This window comes from Podarcis vaucheri, assembly GCF_965113315.1.
Source record: "Podarcis vaucheri genome assembly, chromosome: 15".
NCBI classification, from domain to species: domain Eukaryota; kingdom Metazoa; phylum Chordata; class Lepidosauria; order Squamata; family Lacertidae; genus Podarcis; species Podarcis vaucheri.
The window spans coordinates 27,492,826-27,509,638 of NC_138753.1; the positions used below are offsets into that span (position 1 = coordinate 27,492,826).

Genomic DNA, 16,813 nt, shown 5'->3' on the forward strand with positions numbered 1-16,813 from the left:
ATATGAATCTATTGTGTGAACAAACTGGGAATATCGTGCAGTTCATATCACCCCATCTCAAAAAACTGGAAAGGGGCAACCAAAATGACCATATGATACTGGCCATATTTCACAGTAAAGGAGACAATGACATTGAGGCTAGTTTTTTATATGCCTATTTAATGGCTCCCAAAAAGAAATAAGAATGAGAATACAAAATAAATTGTAAGTAATGATTAATCCAGTAACATTTTTTTCCTCAGCCTTGGATTTTATCTTCTTAATGAATGCTAGACAAGACAGTGACAGCTTCTGTGAATGGAGGTTTAAATGCTTGGGGGGGGGGCACAAGAAAAAGGGAGTGTTCAACCAAAAGCCCCACCTCTCCCCCAAATAACCAGAAGACCGAGGTTTCCATATTAACAAATGCTCAATCTCAAATTCTGTAGATGGAGGTGGGGTATGTGGAAGAGAACATCTGCCTAACCTGATAAGCGAAAGAGGAGAAAGCTTATGAGCAGCCAGTTTTGATTAACTATGTAGTTATTAAGTCAAGGAAAGAATACTGCAGTTGTCAAAGAGACAAGTAGGCCTCTTCTGTTGTTCTCCATGAACGTCAGCAAGGAACAGCAGGACTAAGCCTCTGGCCCCACCCTCAATATCAAACATACCACTGGCTTGCCCCCTGAACATCTGTAGCAGCGGCACTAGTTCATACTCTGCTGTTTGTGCATAGTTCCCTGAACAAACACAGGCTTCCATGCTGTAGATGCCACAGGATGCATGTGATGTAACCTCCAAGGCAGGAGGGTGCGACTGGCAGCATGGCCGGCCTTTCCCACCCGTAGATCCTATATGGGAAGAACAAAAGAAGAGGACTCAGGGTAAAAAGACAACTTCTGAGGCGTGCTGCATGGGGTACGCTAAAGGCAGCAGCTGGTAAAATTACGACGTTTTGGCACTTTAAGGCCCTTCAAAGGGCACAGAGAGATTTTTCAAGTCTTGTGTGCTTCAGAAGCCATTTGCAAAACAGATGAGGTAAGATGCACAAAGGGGAGGTACCACCCCCCTCAAAAAACAAAAAAACGCTGCATAGATGCTCTGCCACAAGGAATCAGATTACCCCGGGCCATTGAGAGCCCCAAATCTCCCAGTCAGATGTACTGCAGGGGCGCGTTTGCCATGAGTTCCACCGGACCCAAACTGGTTTTACCAAACACCCAAAGCAGAGGGAAAGGGTTGGCAAGACCTGCAGGTGTGCACGTCAGGAGTTAACATCCGACAAGCCAGGATTCCCTCTGGACCACAGGTGCCAGGTCATGTCAGGCGATCATCTTCGGAGGCCTGGGAAGGCAACACAATCGCTGTGCTGGCTTGAATGCCTCAGGTGATGCTCCTCTGAGAAACTCAACCTGGTCTGCAGGAAGGTCCTGCTCACAAAAGCCAGGAAGTCATTTTCAAGAGACATGGTCAAAGTGGATGAGTGTGTGTGTGCAGGTGGGGGGGGTGAGAAGAACCAGCTCTGCCAACTGCAGCGTGTCCAGGAAGACAACATTTTAGGAACAGCAGAGGCACTGAAGCTACTTGATCCTTGCCAGGGCAGCTGCCCTACGCTCTGTGTTCTGGAACAAGGCTCTGATTAGGTTCTTCACCTCGCTTCCGGAGAATGCGGCTGCAAGGGGCCCTTTGCCATCTGCCCACCTGGGAGAGTCAAAGACAAAAGAAATGGAAAGAGCAAGAGTGGTTATTTAAACAGCTGAGGGAGGGAGGAGAGAAGGGCAGGGAGAGTGAGGGAGGCCTTTCTGTAAACCTCTCTGCCCATGGCTTTCTGTGGTCAGTGGGTTGGGCTTTGGGGTCCTTGTACCGAGGCCTGTTCTTTGCACATTGCTACAGGACCCTGATCCATCCCACTTCAATTCCTGCCCTCTCCTTCCTCCTCCAGCATCTTTTTAAGCAAAGATGTCACATTCTTTAAAAAAACACACCTGGATCTTGGAAGATTAAATTTATTATTATTATTATTATTATTATTATTATTATTATTATTATTAATATTATTATTATTATTATTATTAAATTTATACACGCCCTATACCTGGAGGTCTTAGGGTGGTTCACAACAATTCAACAACATATAAAATCAAACCAAAACCAGTAACCCAATACCCACCCCCCAAAAAACCCACATTCTAAAGGGTGTTGGATGTCAATACAGTTGTACCTCGGTTGCATAGGCTTCAGGTTACAGACTCTGCTAACCCAGAAATATTACCTCGGGTTAAGAACTTTGCTTCAGGATGAGAACAGAAATCGTGCTCTGGCGGCGTGGTAGCAGCAGGAGGCCCCATTAGCTAAAGTGGTGCTTCAGGTTAAGAACAGTTTCAGGTTAAGAATGGACCTCCAGAACGAATTAAGTTCTTAACCCGAGGTACCACTGTAAAATCAACCAAAGGCCTGGTTAAAAAGGAACATTTTTGCCTGGCACATAAAGGTGTATAATGAAGGCGCCAGGCGAACTTCCCTGGGGAGAGCATTCTATAGAAGGGGAGCCAATGCAGAGAAGGCCTGTTCTCGTGTTGCCACCTTCCAGACCTCTTGAGGAGGGGGCACACAAAGAAGGGCCTCAGAAGATGATCTCAGGGACCAGGTAGGTTCATATGGAAAAAGGCATTCCTTGAGGTAGTGCGTTCCTGAGCCGTTGTAGGTCAAAACCAGCACTTTGCATTGGGCCCGGAAACTAATTGGTAGCCAGTGCAGTTGGACCAGGATTGGTGTAATATGCTCAAACCAAAAAAATTCCTTCCAGTATGAGCTTTCGTGTGCATGCACACTTCTTCAGATACCAGGTATCTTCAGGTATCTGAAGAAGTGTGCATGCACACGAAAGCTCATACCAAGAACTAACTTAGTTGGTCTTTAAGGTGCTACTGGAAGGAATTTTTTTATTTTGACTATGGCAGACCAACACGGCTACCTATCTGTAACTATGCTCAAACCGTCCTGCTCCAGTGAGCAACATGACCACTGAATTCTGCACTAGCTGAAGTTTCTGAACCGTCTTCAGAGGCGGAACAACCAAAAATGTGTACTGCTACAATAGTCAAAATGTGGGTTTCTCTGGTGAAAACCACCTCGAGTGGGGCAGGCACAGAACAAGCATCCAAGCCAGGCTATAACATGCCACTGTCTGGTGTTTTCAACTTCTCCCAGACAATCCTTACTGGTCTGGGAGGACTAACAGGAATAGGGAGGATGCAGAGCAGACTATATGGAACACCCACCGGTCCACAATTACTTGCAGGCTGGCCTGTAGCACCAACATGAGCTCCTTGAACGTCATCCATTTCGGCACGTAGACGGGGACCTCCTCCTGGAAGGGTCTGTTCTGTTTTTCTTCTGGCAGGGGCATGAACACCAGGGGCCCCTCGTCCACCATCGTTTGACAAAGCATGTGCAACCTGTCTGCATTCTCAGCAGAGATATCCTGCAATACGGCAGAGAGCAAGAGCAAATGGGACAGGGAGACTGGGTGGTGTCAAACAACAGGCTCTCTGTGATGCAATTCATTTTCCTCTAGATGAATCAGAAAGAATATACTTTTTTTGTTGTTACATGATTTATATACCACTTAATTGAAAAAAAAACAACTCTAGAGTTTGCATAAAATATAAAATATTCATTTAAAAAAACCAATAAAATCAAATGTTAAAAAGAAATTGGCATGAGATTTATCTGAACATTTGCACATCCCAGCCCACTTTCCAGAAACCCACAAGGCTTTCTTCATCAGTCTATCATCAGATTAGCAAGAAAAGTGTTTCAAGTAGCACACTTAGATCACTTTTACAAGAGATGCAGAAACTGCATAAATTTTGCGTGTCTCAGAAGACATCAACGCTTGATGTGGACAAACAGACTTATTTTTATAGTTTTAACTTCTGCTACCACCTTATGTTGAGAATAGTGTCCCCCCCCCCCCCGGAGAGCCCAAATATTTCCCTTGAAGTAACAGTCCAAGATGAGGTCTTCTCAACCAAGACGGAAAATACGTGCCCATCAGGACGTTCAAAATAATCTCCTGTATAGGAAGTGTGTAACACTTGACTTCTCTCTCTCTTTTAAAAGAAGCCAATTCCCATGCAAGCAGCATATTCACAAGTTCAAAAGCAGCCTTTATTAAACTTAAAGATGTAGATCCTGACAGAGATGAAATTGCCATTGTGGTTTTTTTGTTTTTTGTTTAGTGGAGTGATTTCCTATGGAAATGTCAGGCTTGCAGAGCCTGAGAAGCTGCTAGGGGAGGCTTTTCCATCATTGTAAGAATTGGCTCTAACTTTCTAAAACGTGAACCAGATCCACAGAAGAAAGGCTGCTCACACTAAGAGAAGCACCTGTGTTTGCGGGGAGGAGTGGACCTCAACTACATTGAGAAACCACTTGTGGCCCACACGGTTCTCACCTCCAAGGCAGCAATTCTGCTGATGATCTCAGTGAGAGCGGTGTTAAGCAGAGTCCCCATGGCCTTGCAGTAGATATTCACTGGAAGAACGTCCTGCCAGACCATGCCAAGCCTCTTCAGCTGGTGCAAGACCTTGAAAGAAACTGCACCTTCTTAATACATACAAACCCAAGACGACTCACAATGTGACTGGTAGGGGTGGGGAGGAACAGGCAGTGGCAGGATGCAGCTTAGAAAAGGGATTCTTGGTTCTCAAACTTAATCCCGGAGTCCATTCGACTCCCGAAACCATTCGAAAACCAACGCGTGGCTTCCGATCGCCTGCAGGAGCTTCCTGCACTCAATCGGAAGCCACAGAAGCCACATCGGACGTTTGACTTCCAAAAAATGTTTGCAAACCGCAACACTCACTTCCAGGTTTGCGGCGTTTGGGAGCCAAGCCATTCAACTACAAAGGTACTAGAATTTGGAGTCATTCCAGGAAAAGTGACAGGCAGCAAATTCAGAAAGTTTCAGAAATTGTTTCTTCACACAGTTCATAGCCAATTTATGGGTGTCTCTGCGGCAAGATGTGTTGATGTTTAGCAGCAGAGATGGCTGTGAAAAGGGGAGCTTTGATGATTAAGTAGAACCTCCAGGTTCAGAAACAGTATACCACTCAATACCAGTTGCTGAGGGGGAGTATGGGGAGAAATGACAACAGGGGAAGGCTGTTGCTCTCATGCCTTGCTTAGAAGTTTCCTGGTGGAATCTACATGGCCAGGGTTGGAAACAGGAGAATAGACTAAACAGCCCCAGTAGGGCTCTCCTGATCTTCCTTCACTGTACATAACAGTACCTGCCTTTCAGTGTCAGTGTAATGTGCAGATTCCAAATGACGGGCGCTGTAAAAGCCTGCAGCCGATCCCTCAAAAGCTTCACCTCCACTCACCTGCCGCACAGCTTTGTTTGCCGCTGAATAGTTGTCGTCATCATCCACACTGGAGAGATCCCTGGCGCTTGAGAGTCTCTCCAGGAGTTCCTCCTTCTGCACTCGCATCTGGGCCAGGAAACACTCCGTCCCTGTGGGGAAGAGGGAGAAGTCTCAACTCTGGCCTCGAGTTCCAGGAACCATAACACCACCAGGCAAGTTTCTGACCTACCCAAAGATCTATCTCTTCATAAGCAGCAGGTCCCTGCAAAGTACACCAGGAGAATTTTCAAGGGGCCTCAGGGGAATGTTCCTCTGCACTTGTGAGGAGTCCCAGAGAAATACAATACAAAAGAAGATCGGGCAGAGGGATTGCTTCTGTGGGTTGGCAAATTTACTAGTTTTCAGGGTCACCTGTGGTTCCATCCCCCACCCCTTTCCCGCTAGAATGATCTTCCCCCACCATGCGCCCTCCAGATGCTGTTGGACTACAACTCCCATCTTCCTTAAACATTGTCCATGCTGGCTGGGTTTGATGGGAGCTGGAGTTCAAATGTCTGGAGAGCATCTGGTTGGTACAACAAGAAGAACCTGGAGTGAACCACAATGCCATACACACCAAACCACATATCCCTGTTATAATTGAATCTGTGTGCATTTGAAAGGTATGCTGCTTTGAGAATCCAGCTAGGTTGGAAAGCAGGGTGTAAATATCCATAAACATGAACAAGTAAGTTTCCTCCAGGCTCACCAAGTTTCCTGAAACCAGGCACCAGGTCAACAAATGTGGCTATTCCATCCATTAGGTGGCCCCGGAATTGGTGGCCCAGGGTCAGAAGGTGGTGTGCAATGTACATGCAGTTGTTGTGATGTATAGCAGCCAGCTGGGGAAGTTTCAGAAGGTTTTCTCTAGGGAGGAGAAAAGAAGGGGGAGAGCAGATATTCCCAGATGTTCATGAGACAGTTTTTGATCATTTTCCTCTGCAACCATCTAAAGAAAATAAAGCCACTAGGTTTCCCAGAGCAGGAATGTCGTTCTGTCTATATGCTTAGAACAGATATGCGGTCCCCTCAGATGCTTTTGGGGACCAACTCCCAACATTTCTGAACACTGGCCCTGCTAGCTGAGGATGATGGGTGTCGGAGCCCAACACTTTATGAAGGACTACATGTCTCCCATCCTTGGGGTAGAAAACCCCTAATGGAGGAAGGGCGAGAGGCGAAGGCAGAGGGAAGGCAGTCCCTTTGGGATCATGCAGTGCCCATTTGGAGTTGGCATAGCAATGAGATATGTTAGCTGCCAGTGGAGAAGCCTGCTGTTGCATCTTACTTCAGACTGCATGGGTAAAGGGAAGCTGTTCTCTGGCACCTGCATGGAATGTAAAGCTGCTGTTGCTCAAACATTTCTGAAATTTTCAAAGGATCACTGTCCAAAGACATTAAGTCTAATCTTCATAAAGTTGCTTTTTTTTTTAAGAGAGAACAAAAGGAGGAAAGGGGGACTGAAGAAACAAAGATTTTTCACCTCCCTGGCGAGGTTTTTCATGTCACTCACTTGTGATACATCGGCACCACATCATAGAACAGGTGAAAGATGTTCCGCACAGAATAGAAGAGCTGGATGCAGCTGGGAATGGGGGGGGGCAGGGAGAAGAAAGGAAAAGCAGAAATATTATCTGGTTTGTGTGGCTAAAAGCATCACAGCAACAGCACAAAATGCTTGGAGGACTTAAGAATTGGTTGGCTGCATGGCAGGCCTACATTCATACCCACTCAACACCCCCCAAACAATTCACTCAGAGTCCTCACCACTGATCTGTGCTGGCTGAGGCTTCTTGGAGCGTCTGATAAGCCAACACCATCAACTTCTGTACAGATTCACTGATGCGGCAGGCAGGAAACGAAAAGGTGTGGCGGCTCAGCCTTTTCTCATTCTCCAAATTTGTCGCCTGCTTGTCAAGAGCCTCAGATACTTTTTGCACCTTTAACTGATCACCTGCTCCGGGGTCAGGCATTTTGGGCAGAATTACAGAGGAGTCTGGGGTAACCTAGGAAGGGAAAATAAAGATGTACACTGGAAGGGAGGGATGGGAGTGGAACTGCAGCGCAAGCAAAACACCAACTTAGGGCACAACGGAAGTAACTTAAGAAATTCCAGAGGTGTGACAAGTGTTAGTATCTTGTAGCAAAAGCAAAGAGCAGTGTGACAGCTTTAGCACTATAAAGGGTTATGCCACAATAAAATTGTTAGCTGTTAAGGTGCAACAAGACTGTTTCAGACTAGTCTGATTTTCATGGCTACTTCTGAAGAATTCTAATGATATTAGGAGGACTGAATAGCTCCTAACACTGTATTCAATTAATACCCCAGGCCACCCTTCAAAGAGTTCAGATTGATATACATATGGTTCTTTTCTCTCCTGCCTCTGTTTGATCTCTCAACAACCCTATGAGGTAGGCCTGAGCCAAAAAGTATGACTGGCCCAAGGTCAAGTGTTTGTGCTGGGACTGGAATGCAGGACTTTTAACGTGTCTGGAGGGAAGACCACTAAAAGTTAAATGATCTTCCGTTTTTCCAGAAAGAGCAGAATACAAGTCCAGTTAGGAAAAGGGGAAAAGCTTACTACAAGAGTACCTAGGGAGACCATAGAAACAACCCAGGTTAGGTTTACCGCACAGCCCAGCAGACCCCAAACATACCATACTTGCCTGAATACAAGCCTCACTTTCTCCCCAAATTCTGACCATGAAAAGTTAAAATGCAGCTAAAATTCGTGACCGTACAAAAACTGGCTTTTACAATATCACTGCTGGAACAGACATACAGTAAAACGGAACAGGCGTGAATGGCTGTGGAATTTTAAGGGAGCGGCTTATATTCAGGTATTGTCATTTTTTTCTTTTCCCCCCTTGAATGTTAAAAGATGTGGCTTATATTCAGGTGCGGCTTATATTCAGGCCAATACAGTACTAAACTGATCTATGAAGAGCAGCACAACTCTGTATGGGGATCTTGCATTTCCTATTTCAAAAATTGGACTCTGCTCAAAATAAAGAGCTATCCCAGAGCACTGCTTGATTCACATACTTTGGCATAACTAAAAAAGACAAAAAAAATGCATATTACTAAAATGTAAGCATGGTTAACAACACACAGGATTACACAATCCACCTGGAAAAATACTCAAACACTGAGGAAATAAGCAGAGGTTCTATTGGCTCAGCTACCTTTAGGGTGTTGTGTATTTCCGATGTCATCAGATTTCTGGCTGCCACTATCACATCCTGGCATTTCTTATTAGCAAAGTGGCAGTTGACGTTACGGGCATAGGTCAGCAAGTCGGTGGCATCCTCCTTTAGGAACCGCATGTCCTTTAAGGCTTTTTCAAACTCCTCAGTAGCTTTAATAACCTAAACCAGGGGATGGGGGAGAGAGGAGGAACAGTGAGCCCCGTAAATGCTACCTATGGGTGGAACAGAAGGCCCAGTATTGGGAATGAATGTGCCTGTCTCCAGCTTTCAGGCTTTGAATCCCCATAAAATAAGGAAATTATGGATCATTTGGTTTAGTAGCAGGCCATGGGAAGCTGACGCATTAGAATTTATCAGCCGCTATAGCGGCCTACTAACAACAGAGAAAAAAGGAAGACACTCAGGAAAAGACCAGTTATTTTAGTATGTGCATATTTTGAACTTTTGCCTTCATCCGCTAAGCAAACCTGTACAACTACAATTCAAGGGCTAACTTTGAAGGCAAAGGGAAGAGGGTTTAGGGAACTGTTCCACAGGCCTTTCCCATCCTTCACAGTCCCTCAGCTGCTGCAACGCTCACCTCAATATACTGCCCCAGTTTGCTGCTGTTGTTTGGGATCGAATGCACCAAGCAGTCGCGAATGAGACAGTCCGAAATGTCCTTCCAGATTGTGTCACCCAACACCTCTGCCAGGACAAGATTGGAGCTGTTCTCCTCCTCTGCACAGTGCTCAAGTGGAACACCTGGGGAAACAGATACAGAGTTCAGAATGTAAGAATAATCATGGCCCCCTCAATGCCCTGGCACAAAACAGCACCATGCACAATAGGGGCAGCTCCCCTTGGCAGATTGCATTTGGAAAAGTGGCATAATTTTTAGAAGCCTCAATGGCTAGGCTGGTGAACCTTTGTCCCTCCAGATGTTGTTGAACTACAACTCTTGTCAGTCCTGACCACTGGCCATGCTGGATGAGGCTGATGGGAGTTGGAGTACAACATCTGGTAGGCCACAGGTTCCCTGGCCAAGTTCTGTGGCATCTTCTTCAGCAACACACAAGAAGTTCTCCTGACCTACTCTGACTGCCACCTCCCATGGTTCCGGCTAGCAAGGAGCTCCGTACCTAAATGATACTTGTGAAGGACCTCGAGTACCAGCTTGATCCTGGCAAACACTTCCACGGGGGACGGGTGGCCAAGATTGGAGCCCACAGACCTAAATCTCAGCGTGACGGCATCAGGGTGCTCCTCAGGCAAGGGCTGCAATGACGGGTGGGAGATGAGCGGCTTGAGGATGTACTTCAGCAGCAACTGTCCTGGCACAAGGAACAGGGAAGGAGGGAGCCATTAATAGCCGGGGATGAAAGACAAAAGTAGAAGCAGCATGTTGGGCAGCATTTCCACTTGGGCTGCTGCAACATTCCTTGAATTGGCCTAGCTTAACTTAAGAATGAAGATAGCACAAGGGGGTGGGCAAGGAAGAAGAGGGTAGTAGATTCTTCTGGAGCAAGCAAGAGGAATTCGAAAATACTGCTCTTAACAAATAAAAGATAAAACTGTTGCAATTTGACTCTGTATATTTAATTAAACTCTTTCCCACATCTCCATGAATGTTTCAGCTACTGAGCTACAACCCTTCCACGCTTACAAGAGCATCACCCCTGTCCAATGCTACTCCTGACTGACTAGGCAAAATATAATAATAATAATGAGGTGGAAAAGAAAATATTAACTGAGCTATACTGAAGATGGAAGAAGGATGCCTCCCCACTGTTTTAGGAGCTGATTAAGAGCAGACTGCTGTGAGGGAAGAGGGAAGCAGGTCTCTGATTTTAATCCAGAAAAACAGCTATGCTTCAGGTATCTAAAGTTTGGAAACCTGATCCAATTCAAATGACATATGGTTTTAACTACAGCCAAATTTCGGTTGTCGCCAGTGAAAGTCACTTACCGAAGTGCCTGAACTTCAAACGCAGCTCACCCAGGATAGCAAATGCCTGCAGCACAGACGCTACTGTTGGGCCAGGGACCACATCCTCCTTGGACAGCACCTTGCACAAATGCAGTTCTGTCTCCATGGCTGACTCCAGGCTGCCCGCTTCTAAGCAAGAAGTACACAGGACAAGCCCCCGTTACAGCAAAACATTGGCTTCAAAGCCAAAGAAAAGAGCAAACACAGAGGATGGATTTTGCATGGCCTGCCTTTCCAGACTTCAATATCAATTCACAGGCAATTCCACAAATAGGGTTGCTTGCATGTGTTCAATAGCAGCCAATGAGATGCATGTCCCATGTTGGTGTGGATATTTACAAATAGCAAGAGACCTTTGCTCCATGGTAGAACACATGCTTTGCATATAGAAGGTCTCAGGTTCAATGCATGGCAGCGCAGCGGGGGGGGGGGGCGGGGAGGTGGTCAGGTAGCATGCAATAGAAAAGACCTGCCCTTGCAAATCATTATTACTAAACTAAATGGGCAAATAATCTGAGTCAGTATAAAGCAGCATTCCATATATCAACCATATAAACGTGATCATGGTTTTGTATCGATTAACAAACTGTAAATCTTAATAAACAGCAGCAGTAATAAGGCAGCTTCCCATGTTACTAGCTTTAACTTCTTGGGATAGATTTCTCTATAAAACAGGATGCATATAAACCACAAAACATTAGATAGGACAGAGAAAGCTCATCCTTCCTGAATACAAATTGCTTTCCTTCCCCTGTTACACTCTGCCACAATCCTGCCAGAGAGCTCAGAAACATGTAAAGTGCAGAGTGCCAGGAGACATAAAATCTTCAAGATGTAACCTGCAGAGCATGCTTGACCTGTTTCAAATCTGCAAACCCAAACAGTTCATTGTCAGCATTCAGAAAAAGGCAGGCAGGATGGCAGGCTTTGAGAGGATTCAGCACAAGGTGGGGTGGGGCACAGAATGTCCATAATTTTTGAGCTGGTTCTCCGCTTTGTGAACACCAAACTGAACACAGCCCACAAAAAATGCACTATGGTCTGTCAGGTCCTTGACAAGCCACACTCTTCTCACCCCGCCCCCCAAGTCTGTTTCTGCAGTCACAGACAAGCAGAAAGAAAAGGAAGCTTATCAGCACCAACCACCAAAATTTTTTCCAGGCATGCTGGAATTCGATGCCGGTTCCTACAAGTTACAGCCAACACTTCCAAGTGCTCTTCAAAATTTCCCAACTTTTCCAAGTTTGTCAACACAGACAATAATATTACAATAGAAATTGCTAACCATAAAATTCGAGGCATTTCAATTACTTTGGTTGCACTACCCAAGGACAAAAGGAACCATTACTTTTTTATATAGAACTTCCAGCACTTGTGAATTTCTTTATATCTCTTTGCTTGCTTGTTGTTTTCAACAGTGCCATAAGGTACATTACTAATATTCCTATTGCCCCCACCAGATAGGGAACAGTGGTTGAGAAAGAGTAGCCTACGTATAGTCAAGAGTAAGTCCACAGGAAAGCAATTCTTGAACCAAGCCCAATAAGTGAACCACAATAACTCTGGAGGGGAAATTTGTCTATAAGCCCTTTTAGATTCTATTATGTGATCATACAGGACAATAAAGCCCAACGGAACCATATATACTCTCTGTACTAACATTTTAATTGTGCAAAGACTACCAACATCTTAACCTTATAAAGCCCTACACATATATAAATATGTATTTGCAGGACCATTTTTCCAATTTGCAACAAGGCTGGGTCACAATAACTTAAGACACAACTTTTTACTAAGTGATACTATTTGTCCAACCAACTAAGTACCATTCACTCTGGCTGGCAATGGCTCCAGCAACTGCTACCTCACTTTCTTAAAAATCTGGAGATGCCAGAGCTTAAATCTGGAACTTTCTGAATGCAGAACACATGCTCTACCACTGAGATATCCTCCCCTCCACCAGAGATCAGCCAAAGTCAAATTGTCTGCTGTTTCACCTCTGCCCTCCAAAAGGTACACATTCACAACCCCCAAACAACGCCCCCGCCAAACCTTTTGATTGAGGAACCTTCCACACAGCCATTTGCTGCCACTCCTGACCCAAGAGGTAGATAATGTTTTGGGTCTGCATTGTGAGCTCCCTACGGAGCGCCTTCAGAATCTTCAGCTCAAAGCCTCGACGTGACTCCAGCGTTTTCAGAATCCTCTGGGCCTGACAGAAAGGAGGAGAGAGAGAAAAGGGTAAGAAACTGCACAAACAGGAGCCAAGCAAATCCGGTCTTAGAGGGACACAAAAGTCACAGAAGTCCACCAGTCCCCAAAGCAATTGGAATTACCTTGTTCAGGTGGCATGCTGCTGACACATACTTCTTTTGTGGCAGCAAGGCATTGAACTGTTTGAGAGCAGTTTCGAACTTTAAAATAAAAAGAAGGAAAAATCACTGTTGACTATATTCAGAATGAGGTCTGAAAAAAACAAATAAATAGATTGGCATTGCAACTGGGGAAGAGAGGCCCCCTCTCACCTCCTGCAGCTGTTTCAGCCCGGTCAGAACTAGCGTGTCTCTCTCCAGTTGCTGTTTCAGCTCAGAAAATTCTGCAATGGCCACATTCAGGTCATGCTGAACCTGGGAAGGAGCCACAAAACCAAAGCATTTGTACAATTCTGGGTTGCAAACATTTATTTAGCTATTTTTTTATTACATGTCGTACCTCCTTTTTGTAGGGCTAGGCACAGAAGACATATTCCTTAGGCCCATGGAAGCTTCTTAGCATCTAGGGAGGTCTAGATACAGTATTATTTGAGAAAGAAAAGCCCTGTGCTGTGACGCTCAGGCATCAAGGTCACAAAATAAAAGTTACTCTCCAATTTGCAGTTATTTTATGATCATATAATTTTATGGGGCTTTTTTGTTAGACATTTGGATTGGAAATATCAAACTTCTTAGTCCTTCTAACTAGCTGAAGACTCAGTTCTGGCAAAGGCCCATTATTTTTCTTTGCATCACCTCCATCTCAATCCTGGACTTCAGCTGGTCAATGCTGCCAGAAAGTTCCTCCACTTGGGACTCCAAATCCTTGGCACTTTGCATACTGGGCAGAAACTCTATGTACCTCTTGTTGACCATGCTGCAGACGTCATCCTGGAAGAGTGGAAGGAAAAGTCACATCAAACTTACATAAAATCACAGAAGTGCAATATCTCATAGAACCCTATTAGTTGACCAAAAGCATGATTCTCCATTTGGCAGTTCCTCAGAGATTGCAAGCCATCCAATTTAACACACGTAGATAAAAGGCATAACAAACAAGGTCCCTGCACAGCAAATTATCTTTAGAGGCCTCAAGTAAGCAACACACGTTGTGTGCTGCAGCGGAAGGCAAATAACCCCCAAGGGCACAGTAGTCATATTGATCCAGAGAGAACTTCTCTTTGGTCCAACTGTCAGTAGTTGCAGTAAACAGTGGATTTGTTATTATTTAACCCTGGGGTGCCATATGTTGCTAGAATACTCCCATCACCCCTGCCAGCTCAGCCAACAGTTAAGAGATCCTAAGAGTGGCACTCCAACAACATCTGGTTGAAGAACATGGGAGGACTAGATGGCCAACTCTATGGGAAAGGACCATAGCTCAGTGGCAGAGCATCAACTTTGGATGCTGAAGGTCTCAGGTTCAATTTCCAATGGCATCTCCAGGTGGACCTGTAGCTGTCCCCTGGAGAAGCTGCTGCCAATTTGTGTGTAGACAATACTGAGCTGGAAGGACCAAAGGTGTGACTCAGCATAAGGAAACATCTTACACTGCTATTCTACGGCAGGAGAAATCCTTTAACAAATAAAACAAAAAGCATCACACACACCAGTGTCGAACTCTAAAAAAACTACCTACCGGGTGAAAAAATTAACCTGCCATCTCATCACAGCATGGAATCGTGGTTAGTGTTGCACTAGGGCCTAGCACAGTCTTTCTCAAACTTGGGCTTCCAGCTTTTTTTTGGACCACATCTCCCACCACCGCTAGCTAGCAAGACCAGCAGTCAGGGATGGTGGCAATTGTGGTCCCAGAACAGCTGGAGCCTTAAGTTTGGGAAACTTTACTGGCCTAGCAGATCAGGATTCAAATCTCTACCTGGCCATGAAGCTCAGCAGGTGGCCCTTGAGCCAGTCACTGTCTCTCCCAGCCTAGCTTACCTCTCAAGGCTGTTGTGGGGGTAAAATGGGGAGAATTGCAAAAGCCACTTTGAGGTGAATTATGTTGAATGGTCTCTTTAAATGTAAAGGTTCATTATTGTTCCACAACATGTGTACGTCTTTAAGGGCCAGAGCAAATAACATGACCTAGTTTTACAGCTGTGAAACAGTATAGCAGGTGCTGCTAAGTTGTGTTAATTAAGCTGTGTCAGCAATTGGGTATCGTATATAAAGAGCAGCACCTAGCTCTCTCGGTACCCTGGGGGATGATGGGTTGGTGGTTGGGTCATGCTTGTTGAAATATTTAGTGTAAAAGGAGTTATTGTTATTAAAACCTAGCTAAAGTTATTTTGCAAGGGTGGCACTGTGGGTTAAACCACAGAGCCTAGGACTTGCCGATCAGAAGGTCGGTGGTTCAAATCCCCATGACGGGGTGAGCCCCTGTTGCTCGGTCCCTGCGCCTGCTATCCTAGCAGTTCAAAAGCATATCAAAGTGCAAGTAGATAAATAGGTAAACGGCGTTTCCGTGCGCTGCTCTGGTTCGCCAGAAGCAGCTTGGTCATGCTGGCCACATGACCCGGAAGCTGTCTGCGGACAAACGCCAGCTCCCTCGGCCAATAAAGCAAGATTGCATCAATAGGAGTATAGCATCTAGATCAAGGGAAGTAATAGTGCCACTGTATTCTGCTCTGGTCAGACCACACCTGGAGTACTGTGTCCAGTTCTGGGCACCACAATTCAAGAAGGACACTGACAAACTGGAACATGTCCAGAGGAGGGCAACCAAAATGGTCAAAGGCCTGGAAACGATGCCTTATGAGGAACGGCTAAGGGAGCTGGGCATGTTTAGCCTGGAGAAGAGGAGGTTAAGGGGTGATATGATAGCCATGTTCAAATATATAAAAGGATGTCACATAGAGGAGGGAGAAAGGTTGTTTTCTGCTGCTCCAGAGAAGCGGACACGGAGCAATGGATCCAAACTACAAGAAAGAAGATTCCACCTAAACATTAGGAAGAACTTCCTGACAGTAAGAGGTGTTCGACAGTGGAATTTGCTGCCAAGGAGTGTGGTGGAGTCTCCTACTTTGGAGATCTTTAAGCAGAGGCTTGACAACCATATGTCAGGAGTGCTCTGATGGTGTTTCCTGCTTGGCAGGGGGTTGGACTCGATGGCCCTTGTGGTCTCTTCCAACTCTATGATTCTATGATTCTAAGATGAGCGCCGCAACCCCAGAGTCGGTCACAACTGGACCTAATGGTCAGGGGTCCCTTTACCTTTACCTTAAAGCTATTTTGCATTCCTTGTAATGTGTGGTCTCCCCAGCACGCTTTCTGCAGCACAACTAATCTGCAAATAGCCAACACATGGTGATGAATAAATAAAAGAATACATAATTCCGCACGGGCTCAGAAACACTTTCGCTTAGATCACTCCATTAAAGGGTTTCAGGGGGTAAAAGGGAGGCTTCGAAAGGGGCGGCGCCCATGTAAGCCCCGCCCCTCTGCGGCCAAGGCCCGCCCACTGGGTGACAGGTCCCTCCTCTCGGAGGCCCCGCCCACCTCTCTCCCCCTTCTCCCCTCCCCTTCATCGCACCTTGAGCTCCTCCACCCGGAAAGAGAGGCGGGAGATGCGGCCGCTGAGGCCCTCCTTCTCCAGGCGGCCCGAACAGGCCAGCACGGCTTCCACTAGCGAGGCGCTCCTCGCTTCCGCCTCGGCCTTCTCCGCCATGAGGGAGCCGGCGTCTTCGTCAGCAGCCGCCGCCAGCACTTCTTCTCCTCAGCCGCGCGAAAGGCATCACGGGAAAGGGAACGCGCGTCAGCTTTTCCCGCCGGGAGAAGCCTTACATTCCCAGAGTGCCCTGCGCCCGCCCCGGGAGGACCGCCCGTGGAGTTGGGGCATTGGGGAAGGGTAGAGCGGCGCACGCAGGATACGGGCTTCCGGTCTCACGTGGAAAGTCGTTTCTCAGGCCGGAAATGCGGGCCTTGACATCTAAAAACAGAGACACCGGACAGGGGAAGAAATGGCACCGAGGGGGCCCCTCTCTAGAGTG

The 16,813-nt window shown here is 46.2% G+C and overlaps 1 protein-coding gene across 1 annotated transcript; it reads right to left on the reverse strand.

Moving 5' to 3' along the window:
* Positions 1-139: 139 nt before the first annotated feature.
* ZW10 (zw10 kinetochore protein) lies at positions 140-16,633 on the reverse strand. Its single transcript, XM_082200963.1, has 16 exons — positions 16,357-16,633; positions 13,578-13,712; positions 13,095-13,196; positions 12,906-12,983; positions 12,622-12,781; positions 10,549-10,698; positions 9,722-9,913; positions 9,181-9,344; positions 8,577-8,759; positions 7,158-7,396; positions 6,904-6,975; positions 6,100-6,257; positions 5,370-5,500; positions 4,439-4,570; positions 3,261-3,463; positions 140-1,680 (listed from the first exon to the last, which is right to left on the reverse strand). Exons 1-16 carry the CDS (start codon positions 16,489-16,491, stop codon positions 1,560-1,562), a joined length of 2,355 nt encoding a protein of 784 aa, XP_082057089.1. The 5' UTR covers positions 16,492-16,633; the 3' UTR covers positions 140-1,559.
* Between the last annotated feature and the right edge of the window lie 180 nt (positions 16,634-16,813).